Source organism: Myotis lucifugus, unplaced genomic scaffold (genome assembly GCF_000147115.1).
Source record: "Myotis lucifugus unplaced genomic scaffold, Myoluc2.0 scaffold_4, whole genome shotgun sequence".
Taxonomy (NCBI): Eukaryota; Metazoa; Chordata; class Mammalia; order Chiroptera; family Vespertilionidae; genus Myotis; species Myotis lucifugus.
This window is the reverse complement of record NW_005871052.1, coordinates 20,464,674-20,487,664: the sequence shown is the minus strand read 5'-3', so window position 1 is coordinate 20,487,664 and position 22,991 is coordinate 20,464,674. Positions and strand designations below refer to the sequence as shown.

Here is a 22,991-nt window from a genome sequence, read left to right as displayed (position 1 = left end):
ACCAACTGCAACTACAGTGGGAGAGCTGCTGTGCAGGAGACACCCCTATGGAGCAGTACTTGCTTCAGTGGGCCCTTGGTGCTCACTGAATATGCCCCTCGAGTGTGTCGCTTATGGATGTGTAAAATTGTAACCTGGTATGGTCTGACACTGACCACTGGGTACACTGGCTCTTGGGTCTCCAGGAAGGTGCAAAGTCAGCCACTGCCTGGGGCCTCCAAGCAGGAGCTACAGAGAGATCTGCAGACTCCTCCCCTTTGTATCAGGTTTGGAAGTGCCCAGGTGAGGACCAGCTTGAAGCAAAGCAAGCTGGTGCTGGTGCCGGGTCTTGGGGCTTTTATTGATAGGTTTGGGTCTCCTAGAACCAGCTGAAGCTTGCTGGAGATATTTTACCCTGAGCAAGGACAGGCCATTCATATGCCAAAGCCTCTGTACATAGCTTGGGTGGCATTGTAAATTGGATGAGTCGGGGTCTTAGGGAATCACCAGGGTGGAGCAAACAGAAATGGCTGCCAGTCAGCCCTGCAACCCAGGAGGTCCCAGTATAGGAACAATGATCCCTGTGAGTACCTCTGTCTGGGAGAAAGCTGCCCCTGAGTTCCTGCCCCATGCCATACAATTCAGTTCCTCCTCATATATGTCTGTGTTCCCCATAGCCTCTCCCTGGCACTGGAGCTCAGAGGAAGCAGGCCCTTGTAAGTTCATTTCATTGTGTAGGCCTTTTAAGAGGAACAGCTGGGTCTCCAGCAGCCTCTGTGTCACTGAGCCCCAATCTGCATTGGTTTTTACATCCCATAATTCTTACTGCCTATGGGGACTTCTTTTCCCAGCTCTGGGACCCTCGGCTGGGTGTCCGGTGTGGGGCTGGGACCCTTTCTCCTCTGTGTGGCTTCCACAGAGACGATCCCCCTCCCAATTAAAAAAGTGGCACATGTGGATGCCGGACCAGGCCGTTCCGTGCCTCCACACCTCCTACCAGTCTCAGTGTGCTTTCTTCACTTCTTTAGTTGTAGTACTTCCTTTCAGTCAGCTTTCCAGCGGTTTTGAGTGATGGTTGTTCTGTATTTTAGTTGTAATTTTGATGTAGTTTTGGGAGGCAGCGAGTACAGGCGTTTATCTACGCCACCATCTTTCTCAATCCAGATTAATTGTTGAGGAATTTAGCTATTAGAAGATCTGGAAAAATTGAATCTCTCACACAAAATAGATAATTCTTTAATGACTAGGAAGAGAAAAGTCATTTAAACCTGGAAAAAGACCCTCAGTAAACTGACCATATTGACCATCACTTTTTTGTATCATATAGATACAGCATATCTTTGGCTGTCCTTTATGATAATTTTACTTTTTCCTTAATGCCTTTCTTCAATCAGTGTCCCATTTTGTGTTAAAATTAAATGAATTTAGTTTTTATATGGTATACCAGTCCCTTAAACTTCCAGAGGTTTGTAGATTATATATGTGGTTTAACCTTTTGATCTAGGAAAGAAAAATGTTTTATGATAAGAAGTCCCTTTATTTCTCTTGTGTATAAATTAATGGGTACATTTGTAGTTATAGCTGAAATATACTTTTTTGTCACATGATTATAATCTAGTAAAAATAGCCAGTTTCTCTACATTTAGAAAGCAACAGGGGGAGGAGAGTTCATATTGAGTCCATTTTGATTGAAATACTCTATCTTCTGACCACACTTTTAGCCTTCTCCAGCCTATAGAGAGCCAGGTTTGCTGTGACCTGAGACATTGGCTTTATATTGTGAAATTTATTTTTAATATACGTGCTGTAAAATGAACTATTTTTGGTACATAGTTCTATGATTTTTAACACATGTATATATTTATGTAAGTACTAGGGGCCCAGTGCATGAATTCGTGCACCTTAAAGGAACTGTGGGCTGTGAGCCTACATTTGGCACAGCGGCGGGTCTTGGGCTATTCTCCACACCCCTGCCTGGCCCCTCCCACTGTAGCCCCCAGCCCCCTGTATGCTGGCAGCCCCGCTCCTGCTGCCGCCGCTCCCATGCACTGATAGCACCAGCCCTGCTCGCACCCGCTGAAGGCACAGAGCAGTTGGGGCTGGCGCCAGCAGCAGGTGCAAGTGGGGCCGGCACTGTCAGTGAGTGCGAGCGGCAGCTGCTGCCCCAATCACCCCTCAGGAGCAGGGGGAAGTGGAGAAGCCCTCAGGGGCAATTAGGGCCGGCAGCCGCTGCTCGTACTCGCTGATGGTGCCAAGCGATCGGGGCCAGCTCCAGGCACCGGCAGTGGGTGCGAGCAGGGCTGGCGCCTGCAGCAGGTACAAGCACTGGACACGACAGTGGTGCGCAGGAGCAAAGAATTTTCAGTAACCACCAGAGGCTCACCCCAGTGACAGCGACCGGCGCCCCGCCTTGGTCTGGCACCCCCGCTCACCTGCTCCATCATCCTGCCACAGCTGATGCCCACCATGTTCCACGCTCTGCCGCCTGCTGCTGACGCCTGCCATGTTCGCATGCCTCTGGTGGTCAGCGCACATCATAGCAACCGGTTCGGTTTTTCCACCATTCGGTCTATTTCCATATTAGCCTTTTATTATATAGGTTTACCACTGTCAGGATATGGAAATGTGCCATTACCTCAAATGTGTACTTTGTGGAACCCATTTGTAGACATACACTCTCTAGACCCCTAGCTGCTGGATGCCGTTAATTTATCTTCTATCACTGTAGTTTTGTCATTTTGAGAATACCATATAAATCAGCGGTCACGGACCACCGGTTGGCGACTGCTGATATAAATAGACTCATATAGTATGTTTACCTTTTGATCTGGCTTCTGTCACTTAGCATACTGTTTTTGTTGTTCATCCCAATCATTGAATACTAGAGGCCCGATGCACGAAATTCATGCAAGTGTAGGCCTTCCTTTCCCTGGCTACTGGCATCGGCTTCCTCTGGCACCCGGGACCTGGGCTTCCCTCCAGCCGCCAGCTTCATCTGGGAGGTCGTTCAGTCTAATTAGCATATTGTGCTTTTATTATTATAGATATTAGCAGGTTTTTTTTATTGCCTAGTAGTATTCCATATTATGGATGTACTAGAGTTTGTTTATGCATTCACCCATTGGTGGATATTTGGTTTCTTTCCACCCTTTGGCAATTATAACTAGAGTTGCTATAAACACTCAGCTACACATTTTTTTGTGAACCTGAATTTTCATTTCGCTGTGATAAATACCTAGAAGAGATTGCAGGGTAAATGTATTTTTAACTGTAAGGAACTACTAAACTCTCTTCCCAAATCACTGTTTTTGTCTTCCCACCAGCAATATATGAAAGTTTCAGTTGCTTCACGTCTGTGCCAACATTTGGTATTGTCAGGTATATAGTACAGTGGGGCCTTGACTTACGAGTGTCCCGACTAACGAGTTTTTCGAGATACGAGCCGTCTCTCGGCCGATTTTTTGCTTTGAGTTGCGAGCTAAAATTCGGGTTACGAGCCAGCTTCAGATACCCCACCGCTAGTTGGCGCAGTGAACGTCACAGTGAACGCCACAACATCAGCCCAGCATCACGTGTCTCACTCGTTCACAATTGATTTGACATACGAGTAATTTGAGTTACGAGCTCCATCACAGAACAAATATAACTCGTAAGTCAAGGCCCCACTGTGCTACCTATGGTTTCAATATGTATTTCCCTAATGTTAATGATGTTGAATATCTTGGTATGTGCTTAGTCGTCATCCATATATTCACTTTGAAGTGTCTGTTCAAGTGTTTTGTCCATGTTTTAGTTGAGCTGTTGTTTTTCCCATTGAATTTTGTGAGTTATTTATGTACAGGTTCCCTCACTATCCCAAAGTAGAGCATTCCTATGAAACCTTTTGTAAGTCAAAATGGCATAAAGCGAAGAATATCCTCTGCTGTCCAAAGTTCTCATTATGCCACTTGGTTTTATGAAAGATCTACATTAGTACGGTAACAGCTTTTTTCATAAAACTGAAAATCCTCTTAGGATTTTTTTCATTTGGTGAAAACAGGAAAAGGGTGTCCCAAAATTCACACAAGAAGTAATTTTGATAGAAAACACAGGTTTTTAATTAAAAATTGTAAATTTTTTATTGATTCATAAAGTATACAGTATAGGGTTATGTATGGAAGAGCATATCGGGTAAATGGCCTCCACGACACAAAAAACTGGATTATCATGTCGCGATAGCGAGCACCATTAACTGTTATTGCCTGAGCAGCCGCATTTCGGTCATGGAAAATGTCAACAAAAGAGTGCGTATGTGCCAGCAAAGCCGTGGAGGCCATTTACCCGATATGCTATTCCATACATAACCCTATACTGTATATTTTATGAACCAATAAAAAATTTACAATTTTTAATTAAAAACCTGTGTTTTCTATCAAAATTACTTCTTGCGTGAATTTTGGGACACGCTTTACTAATATAGGTCTTTCATAAAGCAAGGTGGCATAACACAAACATTCAGAAAGTGGAGGATACCTGTCTTTATTTCATCCAAGTATATAGCTTTTTTAAATTCCCTTCATAGTGTCTTATAGAACAAAAGTTTTTAATTTTGATAGGTTGCAGTTTATCATTTTTTTAAATTTTATGGATTATGCTTTGATTGTTTTGTCTGAGAACTGTTTCCCTAACTGAAGGCCATTAAGATCTGTGTTTTCTTCTAAAAGTTCTATTTTTACCTTTTACATTTAGATCTGTGATTCATTTTAAGTTAATTCTTGTATCCCGTTTATATGAAGGTTCATTGTTTTTTTCCAGTTGTTTCTATCCTCTTTCCCATTAAATTTCCTTTGTTACTTATTGCTGCTATAACAACTTATCACAAACTTAATAGTTTAAAACAACACAAATTTATTATTTTACATCTCTGAAGGTCATAAGTACAAAATTAGGTTTCACTGGATCAAAATAATGGCATTTGGCAGGACTGTGCTCTCTCCAGAGGCTCTTGGGGGCAGATCTATTTCTTTGCCTTCTCCAGCTCCCAGAGATCACCTGCATTCCTTGACTTGTGGCCCCTTCCTCCATCTTACAGCCAGAAGCATCTTAATCAGTCTTTCCTTCGTCCTCTCCATTATGCCATGAAGCCCATCCATTCAGGTTTCTTTTTAAATTTCAGTTTCTAATTTTTTATTTGTATTTTGTTTATGTTCTTTATTTGCTGAGACATTCTATTTTTTGTTGTTTCAAGCATGCTCATAAATGATCCTTGAAACACTTTTATAGTGGCTACTCTGAAATCCTTGTGAGATAGTTCTGACATTTGTGTTCCTTTATTGTTTTCTCATTCAAGTTGATATCTTAGTAGTCTTTGGTGTGATGAATGATTTTTTTATTGAAACCTGTTTATTTTGGGTACTATTATGAGATTATGGATTTTATTTAAAGCTGTTTAGCAAGCCTCCTGTGACAGTGTTCCAAATAGGAATGGGCTGCTGCCCCATTACTGCAGGTGGAGATGAAAGTCCAGGTTCTCACCTCAGCCTCCATTCATTCCTAGGGAAAGGGACTGCTTATGACTGCTAGGTGGTGTAGGAGTTCAGGTTCTTCGTATAGGATGAAAGACAAGCTATAGAGTGGTCTATGTCTAGAATATACATAAAGAACTCTTGAAACTCAACAGTAAAAAAAAAAACACAAAACAGTCCAGTTATAAAATATGAACAAATATGTCACCAAAGAGGATAAATGATGGCAAATAAACACATGAAAAGATATTCAACCTCTTTGCCATTAGGGAAACACAAATTAAAACTACAATGAGATATAATTCTATACCTATTAAAATGTTTTCAAATTTTTAAAAAGTGATGATACCAAATGTTGATGAGGATGTGGATGAACTGCATCATTCATACTTTACTGTGGGAATGTAAAATGGTACAGCCACTCTGAAACAGTATGGCATGTTCTTAAAAAGTCAGTGTAGACTTACCATACTACTTAGCAGTTTTACTCTTGAGCATTTATCCTAAAGATATGAAAACTTATGACCACATGTATGAAAATGTTCATAACACCACTATTTGTAATAGTGCCAAACTAGAAAAAACCAAAATGTTCTTCAGGGGTGAATCGCTGAAATATGTTGTTATACTAGAGGCCCCAATACAAAATTCATGCAGTGGGGGGAGGTCTCTCAGCCCATCCTGTGCCCTCTCACAGTCCAGGACCCCTCAGGAGATGTCCACCTGCTGGCTTAAGCCCGATCCCCCCAGCAGTCAGACATCCCTCTAACAGTCTGGGGCTCTCACAGTCCAGGACCCCTTACTCCTTACTGCCCGCCTGCAGCAGAGGTGGGAGAGGCTCCTGCCATGGCCGCTGCGCTCGCCAGCCGTGAGCCCGGCTTCTGGCTGAGTGGCGTTCCCCCTGGTAGTCAGTGCTCATCATAGCGACTGGTTGTTCCACTGTTCGGTCGATTTGCATATTAGGGTTTTGTTATATAGGACTAGAGGCCCGATGCATGAAAATTCATGCACTGGGGGTGGGTCCCTCAGCCCGGCCTGCCCGCTCTCACAGTCCGGGAGCCCTCAGGGGATATCCCTCTGTGGGAGGCACCAGGCTGATCAGGGGAAGGTGCCACCCCCATCACCCCGCTGCTGCTGCCACTGCCGGTCGTGGCGGCTGTGAAGCCTGAGCCCCAGGCCTCACAGCCGCCAGGGCTCATGGCTGCCTGAGCCCTGGGCGTTGCAGCCACCAGGGCTCACGGCTGCCTGAGCCTTGGGCCTCTCAGCCACCAGGGTTCACGGCTGCCTGAGCCCATAGCTGTGTGAGCCCAAAGCTGCCTGAGCTCTGGGCCTCGCAGCCACCAGGGCTCACGGCTGCCTGAGCCCACGGCTGCCTGAGCCCTGGGCCTCACAGCCACGGGGCTCACGGCTGCCTGAGCCCCAGGCTTCACAGCCACTGGGGCTCGCAGCTGCCGGGGCTTTGTCTGGATGGACGTCTGCCCTTATTAGCATATTACTCTTTTATTAGTATAGATGATAAGTTCTTGATACATGCATCATCCTCAGTGAACCTCAAGGATATTATGCTGAGTGAAAAGCCAATCTCAAAAGGTTACATACTATTATGATTTCATGTATATAATATTCTCAAAATCACTGAACTATAGAGATTATGAACAGATTGGTGATTCCCAGAAGACAGGGACTGGATTGAGGCAAGGTGAAATGGGAGTGAATATAAAAGAGGTAATACAAGGGAGTTCTTTTGTGGTGATGGGATAGTTCTGCATCTTGATTGTGTACATAGATCTGAACCTGAGATAACATTGCATAGAACCATATACATGATTCAAACCACACACACATACATGAATACACATTTTAAAATGGGAAAACTGAGTTCTATAGTCTAGTTAACAGCACAACATAGTAAGGCTGTGAGTTATGAGAATTATCTGCTAGCTGTAATTATCACTTTATTTCTCACTCAAGTATATTGAAATGCAAATGAGGGGATGTGGAAAACCTGAATCTGCTCAAATTTATCCAAATTACTTATACCATATTTTACAACTATAGCTGTTTGAGAGCATCCATTTTAGGGTACAAAAGTAGTAAAGTATGGTTTCTACCTTATATGCTGCTAATATGGCTATGGTATAATAGAATTTCAAGTCAGACCTGGATTTTAATCCCAGTTCTGCTGCTTACCAGATCTGCATTTTCTCAATTGTAGGCATAATACCCATTTCATAGAATTGTTTTCATTCAGCTCTCATTCAACTATTTGTGAAAGGTGCCTAACACCATATCCAACTCACATAGCTGTTGTTCACAAAATGTTTTGTGTGGGGATTTTTTTGCTACAAAAAGTCATTGAGGTTGAGATGGTAGTATATTCATGCACCTATAGACAAAGTGGATGATAAATATATACTAAAAATGATAAATATTGAGGTATAATCTACAAAAAAGAGGAGTTGGAAAATGGTAAGTGCCAAGTAGGCTGTGGTTGTCAGAGAAGGCATTATGATAGGAATGGGATTCAAAGTAGGTTTTGAAGAATGGAGAGGTCTGGAGAGGTAAATCAGGTGGGAGACCATTATAAGCAAAAGCAAGAGCCTGAGGTTATATGGTTATATGGAAATCACAATTGAGAAGTAACCTGCTATCCCATTAGATTATATTTTGGAAGTTAGAAATCTTGAAAGTTTTAAGCAATTGATCCCATAGTGTTACATTCTTAAAAGTACCCCAATATCTGCTGTGTATTTTAATGATATTGCTTGGTTGCTAAGACACTTGTGTACCTTAGTTTGCAATCTTGATTTACATAGCTCCTGACAGTTGTAGGTAAATTCAGGCTTGTTGATAAAAAATTCTTTATGTTTAACAAAAATGAAAGACATAATAATAAAATATTAACAAGATCTGGGTTTTCATTGTTTTCGTCAACCCTTATACAGTTGTTTTCACATGTTATTAATGTATATGAATTTAATTTCTTCAAATGAAACTTAGGCAGTTTAATAAACTTCATGTTTCTAAATGAAGGTTGTTGTTTTTGATACTATAACTTTGCATAGAAATTTGAGTGGTTGAATGTTTGCCCTTAATATATGAAAACATTATATTCCTAATTTTCATATATTGTGGGATATTCTTGTGGGGAAATAGGTTAGTTTTGAAAGTTAGTTTGTTATTTAGTGGTTTTATTTTGTATGTGTTGGAGCAAAGGAATCTTTATGGGGCAAGTAGGTCTATCACTGTTATTTGGTCTTCCAATGGTGAATCAGCCACACATGATAGTAATTTATTTGCTTTTGAGATCCTCTTTGCTATATAATTTCAGTTTTACCATTATTTTGGGGAATGAATAATTTTATATGCATGTATTAAATACCCTTTATATACGAAGCATTGTGTTCAACATGGGTAGGGCAGAAAGAGAAATATGATACAGACCATCAAGGATGTAGTAGGAAAGAAAAATGTATACACAAATAACTATAAGGCAGTTTGCCACAAGTGCCATGAGCTCTGTAGGATATCAGATAATGGAGAGATCTTTTTTCAGTGAATGATCAGGGATGATTTTATGATCAGGCAGGAGCAATTGACTAATTAATGCACATAGGTTATAAATTAACGTTAACATGGCGGTCAGTGTGAGGTAGGAATCCTGAAATGACAGCTCTTCTAATGCCAAAGATTTTATCTTCATAAACTGGGAAAATCATTCCAATACTTGAAATGGTTAATATGGTTAATTTAAGGTAAATATTTATACTTTTATAAATAAACTAGAGGCCCAGTGCACGACATTCGTGCACAGGGTTGGGGGGGGGGGGCACGTTCTTCAGCCCAGCCTGTGCTCTCTCATAGTCCCGGACCCCCTCGGGGGATGTCTGCCTGCCATGGGGAGCAGGTTTAAGCTGGCAGGTAGATATCTCCCGAGAGGTCCTTAGCTCTGCCTCGGAGGCGGGAGAGTCTCCCACCACCACCTCTGCGCTTGCCAGCCGTGAGCCCAGCTTCTGGCTGAGCCCACAAAAGGAGCACCTGTGTTGAGTGTCTGCCCCCTGGTGGTCAGTGCACATCATAGCAACCGGTCATTCCGCCATTCGGTTGATTTGCATTATTAGCCTTTTATTATATAGGATATTTTCATAAGATGGGTAATTGCTGCTTTTATGTTTTTAGGCCATGAATATTGTGGTTCCTTTCATGTTTAAATATGCTGTAGACAACCTCAACCAGATGTCAGGAAACATGCTGAACCTGAGTGATGCACCAAATACAGTTGCAACCATGGCAACGGCAGTTCTGATTGGCTGTATGTATGATTCTTTGATCTGTCTACAGGTGCTGACTTTCTTCAAGAGGGTTTCATCATGTTTGAGCAGATGACCTTTTCACTACAAACACAATTTAGCATTTTTTATATGTATTGTTTTATGGGAGATTTTTTTGATATGTGGTTTTAAAAATTCTTTGTATCATATATTTTCCAAAAATTCTGTTAATAATAGTTTCATTCTCCAAGTTCTAGAAAACAGTAATATGAAATGAGACATTAAAATTATAGCAACCACTTCTAATAGGCTTCTTGTAATATACCTTTAAAGAGTGAGGCAAGTTAGTTTCTTGATGTTGTTTTTATTAGCAGTTAAATAGGAAATAGCTAAATAATGATTAATTATTGTGCATTAATGCTTTATTAAATTATATCCAATAGCCATGACACAGAGAATATGTAAAGCAGAGAATATGATGCTTTGTGTCCCCATGCATTAGAAAGGACATTTTATGAGACTTAGGAGACTTGAATGGGGCCATGCTTTAGTCCAAGGGTGGGAGCCTTTTTTCTGCCAAGGGCCATTTGGATATTTATAGAATCATTTGCAAGCCATACAAAATTATCAGCTTAAATTTAGCCTGCTATATTTGGTCAAACATTTAATTAACTCACCCCTAATGCCTTGGGAGGACCAGACCAAATGATTTTGTGGCCCACAGGCCAAATATTCCCCATCCCTGCTTTAGTCCATGAAGTTGATTTTTCAGTATCTCAATTTCATCAATTGTTATTTGGGGGAATTTAATCAGATCAAAAAACTCAGCAGATACTGTGTATTTATCTACAATAAGGCCATATGGGCTATTGTGTATTAAAAATATCTAGTTGGAGAAAAATCTTTCAACACCTGAGGCATATAGGGGAAATAACATTGAAAGGGATCCATGGTGGTGGAAAGATTGATACTCACTAAACTAGATGGTTTTTAGATTTCTTTTAGTGTAAGTATTCAGTGATGTATTCATTCATTATACAAATACTTTTGGGCCTTTATCATTTTTACATTCCTAGGATTCTAATGTTTTTATGCCCCATTTTTTCTTTTGACTGTATTGTTAGATGGTGTATCAAGAGCTGGAGCTGCCTTTTTTAATGAAGTTCGTAATGCAGTATTTGGCAAGGTAGCCCAAAATTCAATACGAAGAATAGCCAAAAATGTCTTTCTCCATCTTCACAACCTGGATCTGGCTTTCCACCTCAGCAGACAGACAGGAGCTTTATCGAAGGCTATCGACAGAGGGACAAGGGGTATCAGTTTTGTTCTGAGTGCTTTAGTATTTAATCTTCTTCCCATTATGTTTGAGGTCACTCTTGTCAGTGGTATTTTGGTAAGTAAAACATTTTTCATAACAAGCTTTTAATTTCTCATTAGTAGCTATTTAATACTTGAAGTTATTGTGGTATTGTGTGTCCATGGTTTGAAAGCACAATACCGTGATGCTAGAGAATTATGCAATATATTAAATTATTTACTACAAGCTTCAAGGGACTGTCCAAAATCTTTATCATGTTATTTTTCTTATTTGATTTCAGAGAGGAAGAGAAAAGGAGAGAGATATAGAAACATCAATGATGAGAGAGAATCATTGATTGGCTGCCTCCTACACACCCCCTACTGGGGATGGAGCCCACAACTCGGGCATGTGCCTTGACTGGGAATCAAACCATAACCTCCTGGTTCATAGGTCGACACTCAACTCCTGAGCCATACCAGCTGGGCTTATGTTGTTATTTTAAAGAGCTGTTCAGTTCTAAACATTGATCAATAATTTAGCTGGTGCTTGCGATTATTGTTAACAGAGATTTTTGTATAGAACTTTAGACTGGTATACTCAAATTATCTGGGTTTCTATTCACCATTCATGACATTTTAGACAATTTCATATTTTTAAATTAAAATGTATATATATTATTCCTCTCATGGATTTTTGCACTATTATTATCAACATTTGACAGTAGCATCAGTGTGGCCAGTGCAGTTTGGCTTTCTTCCCTTGTTACCTAAAGTAGATTTTCTAAGGTAGTTTCTTTCTTCCCCAAATAATTATTCATTTATTCACCAACATATTTTTTAAAATCTTTTGAATAAAATTTGTTGTATATTATAAACTATTTGACAAGAACAGTGACTATTTCTCTTTTCTTCTTTTGCCTTCTTCAGTATTATAAATGTGGTGCCCAGTTTGCATTGGTGACTCTTGGGACACTTGGTGCATACACAGCATTCACAGTTGCCATCACCCGGTGGAGGTAAGGTATTCCCCAGAGGCCAGTCAAGATTTGGAAATTAGTTATGCTTCTTTAACAAACATTTCATGCCTATGCAAATTTTTGTCTTACAGAACTAGATTTAGAATAGAAATGAACAAAGCTGATAATGATGCAGGTAATGCTGCCATAGATTCGCTGCTGAATTATGAAACTGTGAAGGTACTATGTTTTATTATACTTTTCCTCGGCCTTTAAATTGTGCTAAGATTTGTTTTGCCATTTAATTTAATAGTTACTATAACTTAGAGCTTCAGATTAAGATAGTATCTTTAGGTGTGATAGAATAATAGTACCTTTATTATTTTTCTTTTATTTAGAAATTGTCCTTTATTTCCACATTAATTTTTTTGTGACACCATCAGAAAGTGATATGAGTATGGTTAGCATTTTGATGTAGAATGAACACTAAGCTAATGAATTTAGCATGTAAGTTCTTGGCTCTCTATCCTTCAGAGTGCCTATCATAGTGCTTTCATTTTGCTTATTTGTTAATTTTTCCATTTAACAATTATTATTGAATTAGAGGCCGGTGCATGAAATTCATGCACGGGGGTGGGGGGGGGGTCCCTCAGCCCGGCCTGCACCCTCTCCAATCCAGGACCCCTTGGGGGATGTCCGACTGCCTCTCGAAATCTGAAACTGCTGGCTCCTAACTGCTCACCTGCCTGCCTGTCTACCTGATCGCCCCTAACCCCTCTGCCTGCCTGCCTGATCGCCCCTAACCAGATTTGCCTGCCTAACTGATCGCCCCTAACTGTGCCCCTACCGGCCTGATCACCCCTAACTGCTCCCCTGCTGGCCTGATCGCCCCTAACCACCTATGCCTCACCCCACACCTGGAACCCAGGATTCCCTCCCTCTGGCCAGCCATAGGCACCCAGGATCTGGGCCAGCTTCACCTGTGCCAGCCACAGCCGTAGGGGACCATGGGTGGACAGCTTTGCCCGGGCCACAGCTGCAGGTGCCCGGGACCGCAGGGCGGGCAGCTTGTCCCTCTCCTGTGCCGCAGCCTGGCTGGTCTCCATTCCTCTCTCACCAGCTCATTTGTGCCTGGCTGGTCCCCATTCCTCTCTCGCCAGCTCATTTGTGCCTGGCTGGTCCCCATTCCTCTGTTGCCAGCTCATTTGTGCCTGGCTGGTCCCCATTCCTTTCTCCCCAGTGTTGAGTGTCTGAGCCGTTATGGCATGAGGGCGTGATGACCATTTGCATATTAGTTCTTTATTATATAGGATGCCTCTTGTTTGCAAAGCACTAAGTTCTGTGTAAAAAAAGAATGCTTCATATTTAATCCTTACCCTCCCAGAATTTGTTAATCTACTGAGAAGGTTAAAGTAAGTATGCCAATGACTGTACAAGAGGCATATTGCAGTGGGGACAATGACAACTGTCAACTCAAAGTTCCAGGAGATATGGGGAAGGCTTGTGAATGAAGTACCCTTGATGGCTTTTTTTAAGATATGGGTATGTCCGACCAGCGTGGCTCAGTGTTTGAGGGTTGACCTATGAACCAGGAGGTCACTGTTCGATTCCCAGTCAGGGCACATGCCTGGTTGCGGGCTGGATCCCCAGTGTGGGGCATGCAGGAGGTAGCCAATCAATGATTCTCTCTCATCAATGTTTCCATCTCTTTCTCCCTTTCCCAGCTCTCTGAAATCAATAAAAATATATTTAAAAATAAATAAATAAAATGGAGTGGGTACTACAAAATTTTTCTGTACATGAAAGTCTGATAAAAAAGATAATAATTACTTTAAGAGAATAAATTCTAATTAAACTTGTTTGTAGTTACTATTTTTATATATTTTTTGTAGTATTTTAATAATGAAAACTATGAAGCACAAAGATATGATGGATTTTTGAAGACATATGAGACTGCTTCATTGAAAAGTACCTCTACTCTGGCTATGCTGAACTTTGGTCAAAGTGCTATTTTCAGTGTTGGTTTAACAGCTATAATGGTGCTTGCCAGTCAGGGAATTGTGGCAGGTAATGGATCTATGGTTTTAACATTCATGGATGTTTTACTTAACCTTTATAAATAAAGATTAATGAAATTAATGTGTGTAGTCTTCATTATAAAGCATATTCAATAATGTGCTTTAACATCCTTGGAGTACTTTCCTTTGTGTATCAGAATGTGTTTTCTTGATTGTATAGTAATGTTTTTTTACTTCATTTGGTTTAGCACTACAATTTTAGCACTGACTCTCTCATTGGTTGGAATTACTGTTTATATATTTTTCGGGCCTACAGTCTGATTATTTGAGGAGTAACTTTTTTTAGCATCTAAAGTTTCTAATTTCTCTTATTGACCTGAAAATCAATGTAACTAGTCTTTAGTCCAAAGGACTAAAACTCAAGCAATCTTTTCTTTAGAATTACTAGTAACCTTTTAACCTTTCTAATAGTTTTTCATTTGAAAAACATTTTAAAAATTAATAATGTCTATACCTCATTTTTGTTACCTGCCCACTCAAGTTAGGATTCATTTATTCACTGTGACCTTAATACATGGTTTATCATTTTCAGTCATGACATGCATTTGCTCCAATTTTTTAATATATACTCTTTTTTAAATTTCTTTTTTATATTACAAAGAAACTAGCTTAAGGAGAGATTTTCAGCCTTTGGTTTTTATCCTCACTTAAGCCATATTTTTGTGTGTATAATGTATAGTGTATGGGTTGACTTTTCCTATTCTACTTAGCATATATCAAGTGCCCTGTCTTCCTAAATGATGGACTAAAGCAGTGGTTCTCAACCTTCCTAATGCCGCGACCCTTTAATACCGTTCCTCATGTTGTGGTAACCCCCAACCATAAAGTTATTTTTGTTGCCACTTTATAACTATAATTTTGCTACTGTTATGAATTGTAATGTAAATATCTGATATGCTATTTTTGTTTTCCGATGGTCGTGACCCACAAGTTGAGAACCGCTGGACTAAAGGGTAAAGGGGGTCAAATATATGGTGATGGAAGAAGATTTGACTTTGGGCATTGGGCACACAGAGCAATATATAATATATAGATGGTATATCATAGAAATGTACACTTGAAACCTATATATTTTATTAACTAATGTCACCCCAATAAATTTAATTTAAAAAATGCTTTGAAATTTAAGTAGGCCTAAGAGTTCCTGATTTTGTACATTTTTTATTTTGTACATTTTGAACTGTATTCCAGAGTAATAGACTTTCTCTACTTTAAATTGGAACAGTTCATAACATCTAAAATACCTTTTTTTCTTCTTCTGTTAATTGCATATTAAGGTACCCTTACCGTTGGAGATCTAGTAATGGTGAATGGACTGCTTTTTCAGCTTTCATTACCCTTGAACTTTCTGGGAACTGTATATAGAGAAACTAGACAAGCACTCATAGATATGAATACCTTGTTTACATTACTCAAGGTAGACTCCCGAATTAAAGTAAGTAATTTATTTAGTACCTTTTAAAAAGCATGTGAGCTTTGTCACTTTAATAGAATTATTCTAGGGGAATATTCTTACATGACCATGGTAGGAAACCAATTTCATTTTTGCAGAAATTGAGATTATCATGTCTATTAGGAAATCGTTACGGTTTTTACTTCTATCTTTAGAAACCTTACAATGTTAACAAAGAATATTATGTCTAGAAGCTAAATATTGTTAACTGGAATTATTTGTATTTACACTTGATTTACTTTTGATAATAATTATACGATGTGCAATTGCCTCTTCTTACTTCCTCTACTTTCTTACTCCCCTGTCCAGCATCCCTTTACCTCCCTTCCAAAATACTGAAAAATTAAAGCATCCAGGATTTTTTACCTTAGCAGTGAAAAGTGAAAAGTCTTTAAAAGCATGCTTGGAAGTGGTCAAACTGTACTTATAAACTTCCTTCTTCCCATTATTTCCCTTTTTATCTTCGTGAACTAGAAAATTATCTGCATAGTTGTGCTCTAGGAAGTATTAAAGTGGCTGTTTTTGTGTTTTTTGTTTTTTTTCTCTTCTCTGCTAGGACAAAGTGATGGCATCTCCCCTTCAGATCACACCACAGACAGCTACGGTGGCCTTTGATGATGTGCATTTTGAATACATTGAGGGGCAGAAAGTTCTTAGTGGAATATCTTTTGAAGTCCCTGCAGGAAAGAAAGTGGCCATTGTAGGAGGTAGTGGGTCAGGGTGGGTAATTTAGTTATTTATAAAATTCTACATCATTGATTAATGATTCCCAATATAATATTTTTTCTTTATCAAGATAGAATGAATACTGTTGTTTAAAACAGGGGTTTCCTAATGTCATTAGGAGCTAAATAACCTTTCCTTATCTCCAATTTCAGGAAAAGCACAATAGTGAGGCTGTTATTTCGCTTCTATGAGCCTCAAAAGGGTAACATTTACCTTGCTGGTCAAAATATACAAGATGTGAGTCTGGAGAGCCTTCGGAGAGCAGTGGGAGTAGTGCCTCAGGTATTTAAATGAAAGAAGAAAACTACTTGGGGGGGAGATTTATTGGGTTGGTGGCTCTTTTATCAGAATAATTTGTATCCAAGGAGTCAATATGTTCTAATTAGGAAACATTAAGCCCTGTAGGTCAAATTCTGTTACCAAAAAGACTGAAAAAAAGTGAATGAAAAGTCTACACGATGGAAAGATTTTTTTTTAAGCCTTAGAAAGACAGAGTAATATAGAGGAAAGAGCCAACACTGGTATCAAACAGAACCTGAGTCTAACTCCAGCTCTAACCCTTATAAATTCTGTGATTTTGGCCTCAGTTTCCTCATCTATAAAACAAGGATACTATTTCTCTTATAGGATAGAATTATTATAGATTAGAGATAATATGTGTAAAGCACCAAGCACAATGTTCATTATGCAATTGTTCAGCAAGTGAAAATTATTGTAATTTTGAACAGTTTTAGATATAGTAAATTTATAAAAATTACAAAGCAGTTTGGCTGCCAACTTCAAGTTTGTATGCCTTGTTCACCACTGTCCCTTCAGTACCAAGCACAGTTCCTGACCCATAGTAAGCATTTAACAAGTATTTGCTGAATGACTTTGGGGTGGAGGGGACAAGTAAAGCCAGAGTAAGAGTCTAGAAGACAAGAAGGAGATAGCTTTTATAGGATGTGAGTTTTTCTTATGCTGAAAGCCAATAGAGAGACCTGGGAATAAGTTGCAGCCTAGAATCAGAATCAGATTCCCTGGGAGAACTGTAGAAAAGGGATCAGACAGGTATGTGTAACTTGTAAAAGGTCCCCAAGTGATCTGATACATTCCATTCTGCTTTGTCCTCCCTTTCACTGAGAATCCCAAATGTTAGTGTGCATGAATTACCTAGGGAGAGTATTGAAATACCAGCTCACTCTCTCACACACCTTGGTTCTCATTTAGGATTGCAATATGGGGCTGAGAAACCCATATTTTTTTAATATGCCACCTAGGTGATTCTGATACAGATATTCATAGACTATATGTTGGAAAACACTGACTTAAACTGTATATTAAGTAAACTGAATTATGGGCTGTGCCTACTTAGGGCTCATTGTCCTCATCCATATAACTATGTATAACTAGATTCCAGCCATTCTCTTGAAAAATAAAACATTTTATTCATTAAGGATTAATATATGTGGTTAATAAAGGAAAGAGGAGATGTTCATCCTCATTGGAGGCCTTAGCAATATAAATTAAATCAAGCATGGAATGCCATTTTTTACTTACCAGATTGTCAAGGATTTTAAAATTCATGGCATCCAGTTTGGTCAGGGCTGTGAATTAAATGGCCAGTCTCTTGTTTTGCTGGTGTAAGTATACAGCTTTCCTGATGAGCAAATTGGCAATATATATCAAGAGCCTGAAATATACTCACACACTTTATTCCAATAATTCTGCCCCTAGGAAGTTTTAGTAAGGAAATTAATAGATGCGAACAGATTTTTATATGCAAAGATACTCATTACAGCAGTATTTATAATAGCAGAAGTTAGAAAAAATATAAATGTCTAATAATAAGTAGATGGTTAAATTATAGTATCAAATGTCATACAGCCATTTGTAAATACCAAGTTTTTAAAGCATATTGAGTGTTGGCAAAATACTCAGATACAAAGTTCGTTGAAAAAGAGGATACCAAAACAAAACGTAATATCCCCAGTTTTTAAATATTAAATGAATACATGTCAGTAGAGAAAAAAGATAGGAGAAACATTTTGAATAATAGTAGTTATTGCTGGATGGTAAGATTATAGATTATTTAATTCATTTTTATTTTACCTTATTTTTTGTATTTTCATGGTTTCCAGTTAGCATTTGTTTAACTTTTTCTGAATATAAAGTATTTAAAAATAAGTATTTTCTCTTTATAGAACTTTAAGCTCATTTGGTTTAATTTCCAACTTAGTAAAATAATATTTTATATTAGTAGTAGGAATATAAATGATTAGAATATTATTTAAATAATACCTAAAATTCTGATTATGATGTTAAAGAAGTTTTAATTGAGTATCCTTGTTCATTTGAACTAATGGAGTCATTTTATTTCATCTCACTAACTATTGCCTTCCAATCATTTGGAGACTTAAAGAGAAGTGGGAGATGGATGCTCTAATTAAATTAGGTTTAGTTTGTTATGTCAGGATAAATTGAAATAATAAATGAATGTTTGCAGTGAACTTTCATATTTTTTTCTGTGTTTTAAGTTCAATTTAAAAGCTTTGAGAAACATATGTTTTTGTAAAGACATATTCTACCTCACTAGTAATTTGGGAAATGCTAATTTAAACCAAAAGCACATTTTACTTCTAAAGTAGCATCAACTAAAACTTACTAATATCCAGGATTGCTGAGTATATGGAGACTTGGCACCCTTATACACTATTGGTTGGAATGTGTACTTACTTGTCAGCATTTTAAGACTGTTGGGCAATACTATCAATGGATAAACATATGATTACCTTTCAACTCTGTCTACTTATAGGAATCCTTCTTACAGAAAGAAATACATGGGTGCACAAAGTCATATATACAATGATATTTCAACATTCTTTGTAGTAACAAAAATTTAATGTCCATCAATAGAGGAATGGATAAACTATGATGTACCCTTAGTATTACACAACTGTTAAAAAGAATGAAGTAGGTTTCTATTACTGATATATACAATCTCCAGGATGTGTTAAGTGAAAAAAGCAATTTGCAAAATAATGCATATAATATGTCACCATTTGTGTTGAAAAAAGGTGTATGTTTAGGCCTATAAATGGATTGAAAAAAGTCAGCAATAATACACAGCAAATTGTTAATGGTGATTATCTCTGGGAAGGGAAATGGGATTGCAGGGATGTGGGGGGTGATTTGGGGGTTATCATGTTTTAGTCTTTATGTCTTTACTATTATTTTAATAATCTTTATAATGAACATAAATGTGTGTGTGTGTGTGTGTGTGTGTGTGTCTGCTCGCTCCAGGATGCTGTCCTCTTCCATAATACCATTTACTACAACCTGTTATATGGAAACATCAGTGCTTCACCTGAGGATGTGTATGCAGTGGCAAAATTAGCTGGACTCCATGATGCAATTCTTCGAATGCCCCATGGATATGACACCCAAGTAGGGGAACGAGGACTCAAGCTTTCAGGTAATCAGATTTTAGATTTGCCCCCCCCTCCCCACACACACACACATACACACACAGACCACCACCACACTTGGATACTCCCTTCAAACTTTAATTTGTCATAGCCATTTTCTAGAAAATATAGTAGCAGTATTCAAAACTAATGCTTATCCAAGTGCTTTAGACAAGGTCCCCAAGCCTCCTATCCATCACTGTAAACAATCTAATATACCAGAAGTAAGTGTTCTCAAATCATACAAGTCTTTTTTTTTCTTTTGCAGCTGCAAACACGTTAAGTGCTTAATAGTAAGTTATGGATATATGCTAAAATCAGTATTAACTTATTACCCATATTCTTAATATTAAAGGAAAGCCAGGTTCATTATTCTTCTGGGAAAGTAGTAAGAGTAGAGAGAAATAATTTGCTAGTTACTAGTGTATCTCATCATAATTTCCTCGATTATTATGTAATGTTTTGAATACTTAAGACTTCCTTGTACAGGATATACTTAACTGTTACACTGTTTTTGTAAATTATTTTTTAATTATAGTTGACATTCAATATATATTTGTTTCATATGTATAACAGTGGTTAAACTTTCATATACCCTATGAAATGATCACCCTGATAAGTCTAGTTCCCAGGTGACACCATACTTTCCTTACAGCAATCTTCATTTACATTTCCTTGATTCAATGGTCAAGTAAATTTTGGGGCTTCTACATTTCTATTTAAGTGTTTAATTATGAGATTGATAAGGTTTAATAATGAATTATCCTGAAAGGACTGAATTTTTGGAAGGTCCATAAATATGTTTCTTTGCCCCAAATTATTTGAATTCCAGAGTAAAACAATATCTAATGCCTGAAAGTATTAATGTAACTCATATACTAAATCCTTTACATTTGTTCTTCACTAGTGGCCCAGTGCACGAAATTCATGCACATTAAAAGGGGATTAATTAGAGGAAATATTTTAATATTGCTATTTGCCCTTTCTCTATAATAGAAGTGTCAGAGATGAAAGAAAATTAGTAAAATGTATATGAAAATCTCCCTCCTGTCAGAATCTGGGGCGCATCCCGTGACCCAGAGTCAAGTCCTCGCCCACCTGCACATGCCTCGAAATTGCGCGAGACCCAGACCCTGCCGGCCCCACCCCCGTCAAGCCCCACAGGGCGAAGGGCGGAGGGTGCAGCCTCAGGTCCCCCGGCGCCGGGGCGAGGGTGCAAGGGCGTGACAACCATTTGCATATTAGCTCTTTATTATATAGGATTCTAATTTAGTTTAAGGGGGAAATTTATAGAGTAGGGATGGGGTAAGGCAAAAGGGGAATAAAGAATAGTATGCATGAATTTTAATATATCCCCATTTCTCTTTGTTACAAACTGGTTTCTATCACAACATTGATTAAGTACATACTACCTGTAATCTACTATGCTAAATGATTTGAGAGTTAAAAAGATGAAGCATAAGTCAATCTTTCAAGGAATTTAGTCTATTAGAAAGTTTTGATTCAGGTTTAGAAAATGTTAAACAAAGATTATTTTCACAGTTGGTTTGTAATAGTTATTTGGTCATTAATCAGTAATAAAAGGTGCCTGTATCATTCCAGTTCACTTTTATACTTTACCATTGCTTTTAATAGAAGTAATTTCCTATTAACTAGCTCACACTCAGATTACTTTTTCCATTTGGCTGACTCTGGAAATTCCCAATGTGTCACATAATATGGGTTTCCTTCCTCAACTTATGACTTTGACTCAGATGACTATGCCACATTGCATTTTCCAATCCTTTATTTTCCCTCTCAGCATACCTTTGAGAGTAGGGATGGCTAAAGAAATGTTATTTTTAGCTGATACCCATCACCTTACAACCAGATATCTCAAAATGAGCAGTGTATTAATTGGCATCTATGCTCATAATTCTGGTAGAGATAAACAAATGCTCTTCTTCAAGTTCCAAAATTATCTACACTAATAAAAGAGAAACATGCAAATTGGTGTCACTCCGCTACCCTTCCCATTGGCTAATCAGGGTGATATGCAAATTAACTGCCAGCCAAGATGGCGGCCAGCAGCCAGGCAGCTTGAAGCTATCAGGAGGCTTGCTTGCTCCAGTGACGGTGGAGTCCAACGGTCCCCGCCTGACTTGCCGGCCTCTCAGCTGCAACTCTAAGCAACTATGTTGCAAATATAGAAGCTAAACAAAACCCCAGAAACCTGCTTTAGTCAGCCGCGCTTCAGCCAGCCGGACTGCAACATTGTATCAAATACAGAAGGTAAACAAAGGGCAGAAACCTGCTTTCAGCAGCCGAGGCCTCAGAGCTAAAGCTGGCCCAGAATAAAAACGAAAAAAAGAAAAAAAGGAGCGGTTGGGAGCTTCAGTCACCCGCCAGCCTGAAAACGGCCCTCAGCCCCTCACCCAGACTGGCCAGGGACCCCAGTGGGGATCCCCATCCTGATCCAGGACACCCTTCAGGGCAAACCGGCCGGCCCCCACCCGTGCACCAGGCCTCTATTCTATATAGTAAAAGGGTAATATGCCTCCCAGCACCGGGATCAGCGTGACAGGGGGCAGCGCCCAAAACCCCTGATCGCCTTGCGGCTCTGTGTGTGACAGGGGGCAGGACCCCAACTCCCCCCCCCACGGGCCCTGCTCTGTGTGTGACGGGGTAGAGCCATAACCTCCCCATCGGCCCTGCCCTGAGTGTGACAGTGGCGGCGCCCCAACCCCCTGATCGGCCCTGCTCTGTGGGTGATAGAGGGCAGCGCCCCAACCCCCTGATCTGCCCTGCTCTGTGTGTGACAGGGGGCGGTGCCCCAACTCCCCTATCAGCCCTACTCTGTGAGTGACAGGGGGGAGCTCCTCAACCCCCTGATGGGCCCTGCTCTGTGAGTGACAGGGGGAGCTCCTCAACCCCCTGCTCAGTCCTGCTCTGTGTGTGACAGGGTACGGAGCCCCAACCCCCCTGATGGGCTCTGCTCTGTGCGTGACAGGGGGCGGTGCCCCAACCTCCCCTATTGGCCCTACTCTGTGAGTGACAGGGGGGAGCTCCTCAACCCCCTGATCGGCCCTGCTCTGTGTGTGACAGGGGGGAGCTCCTCAACCCCCTGATCGGCCCTGCTCTGTGTGTGAAAGGGTACGGAGCCCCAACCCTCCTGATGGGCCCTGCTCTGTGCATGACAGGGGGTGTCGCCGCTACATCCCTATTCGACCCTGCCCTGAGTGAGACAGGGGGCGGTGCCACAACCTCCCAATCAGCCCTACTCTGAGCGTGACTAGGGGT

General features: G+C 39.8%; 1 protein-coding gene across 1 annotated transcript in view; it reads left to right on the top strand.

Annotated features, from left to right (window-relative positions):
* ABCB7 (ATP binding cassette subfamily B member 7) overlaps window positions 1-22,991 on the top strand; it is a 173,803-nt gene that overhangs the window by 127,902 nt on the left and 22,910 nt on the right. The window contains exons 4-12 of the mRNA XM_023764720.1: window positions 9,663-9,795; window positions 10,879-11,147; window positions 11,981-12,069; window positions 12,162-12,249; window positions 13,902-14,076; window positions 15,365-15,522; window positions 16,097-16,260; window positions 16,419-16,548; window positions 19,549-19,720. Of these exons, the coding sequence (XP_023620488.1) occupies window positions 9,663-9,795; window positions 10,879-11,147; window positions 11,981-12,069; window positions 12,162-12,249; window positions 13,902-14,076; window positions 15,365-15,522; window positions 16,097-16,260; window positions 16,419-16,548; window positions 19,549-19,720 (1,378 nt within the window). The remainder of the gene's footprint in view (window positions 1-9,662; window positions 9,796-10,878; window positions 11,148-11,980; window positions 12,070-12,161; window positions 12,250-13,901; window positions 14,077-15,364; window positions 15,523-16,096; window positions 16,261-16,418; window positions 16,549-19,548; window positions 19,721-22,991) is intronic.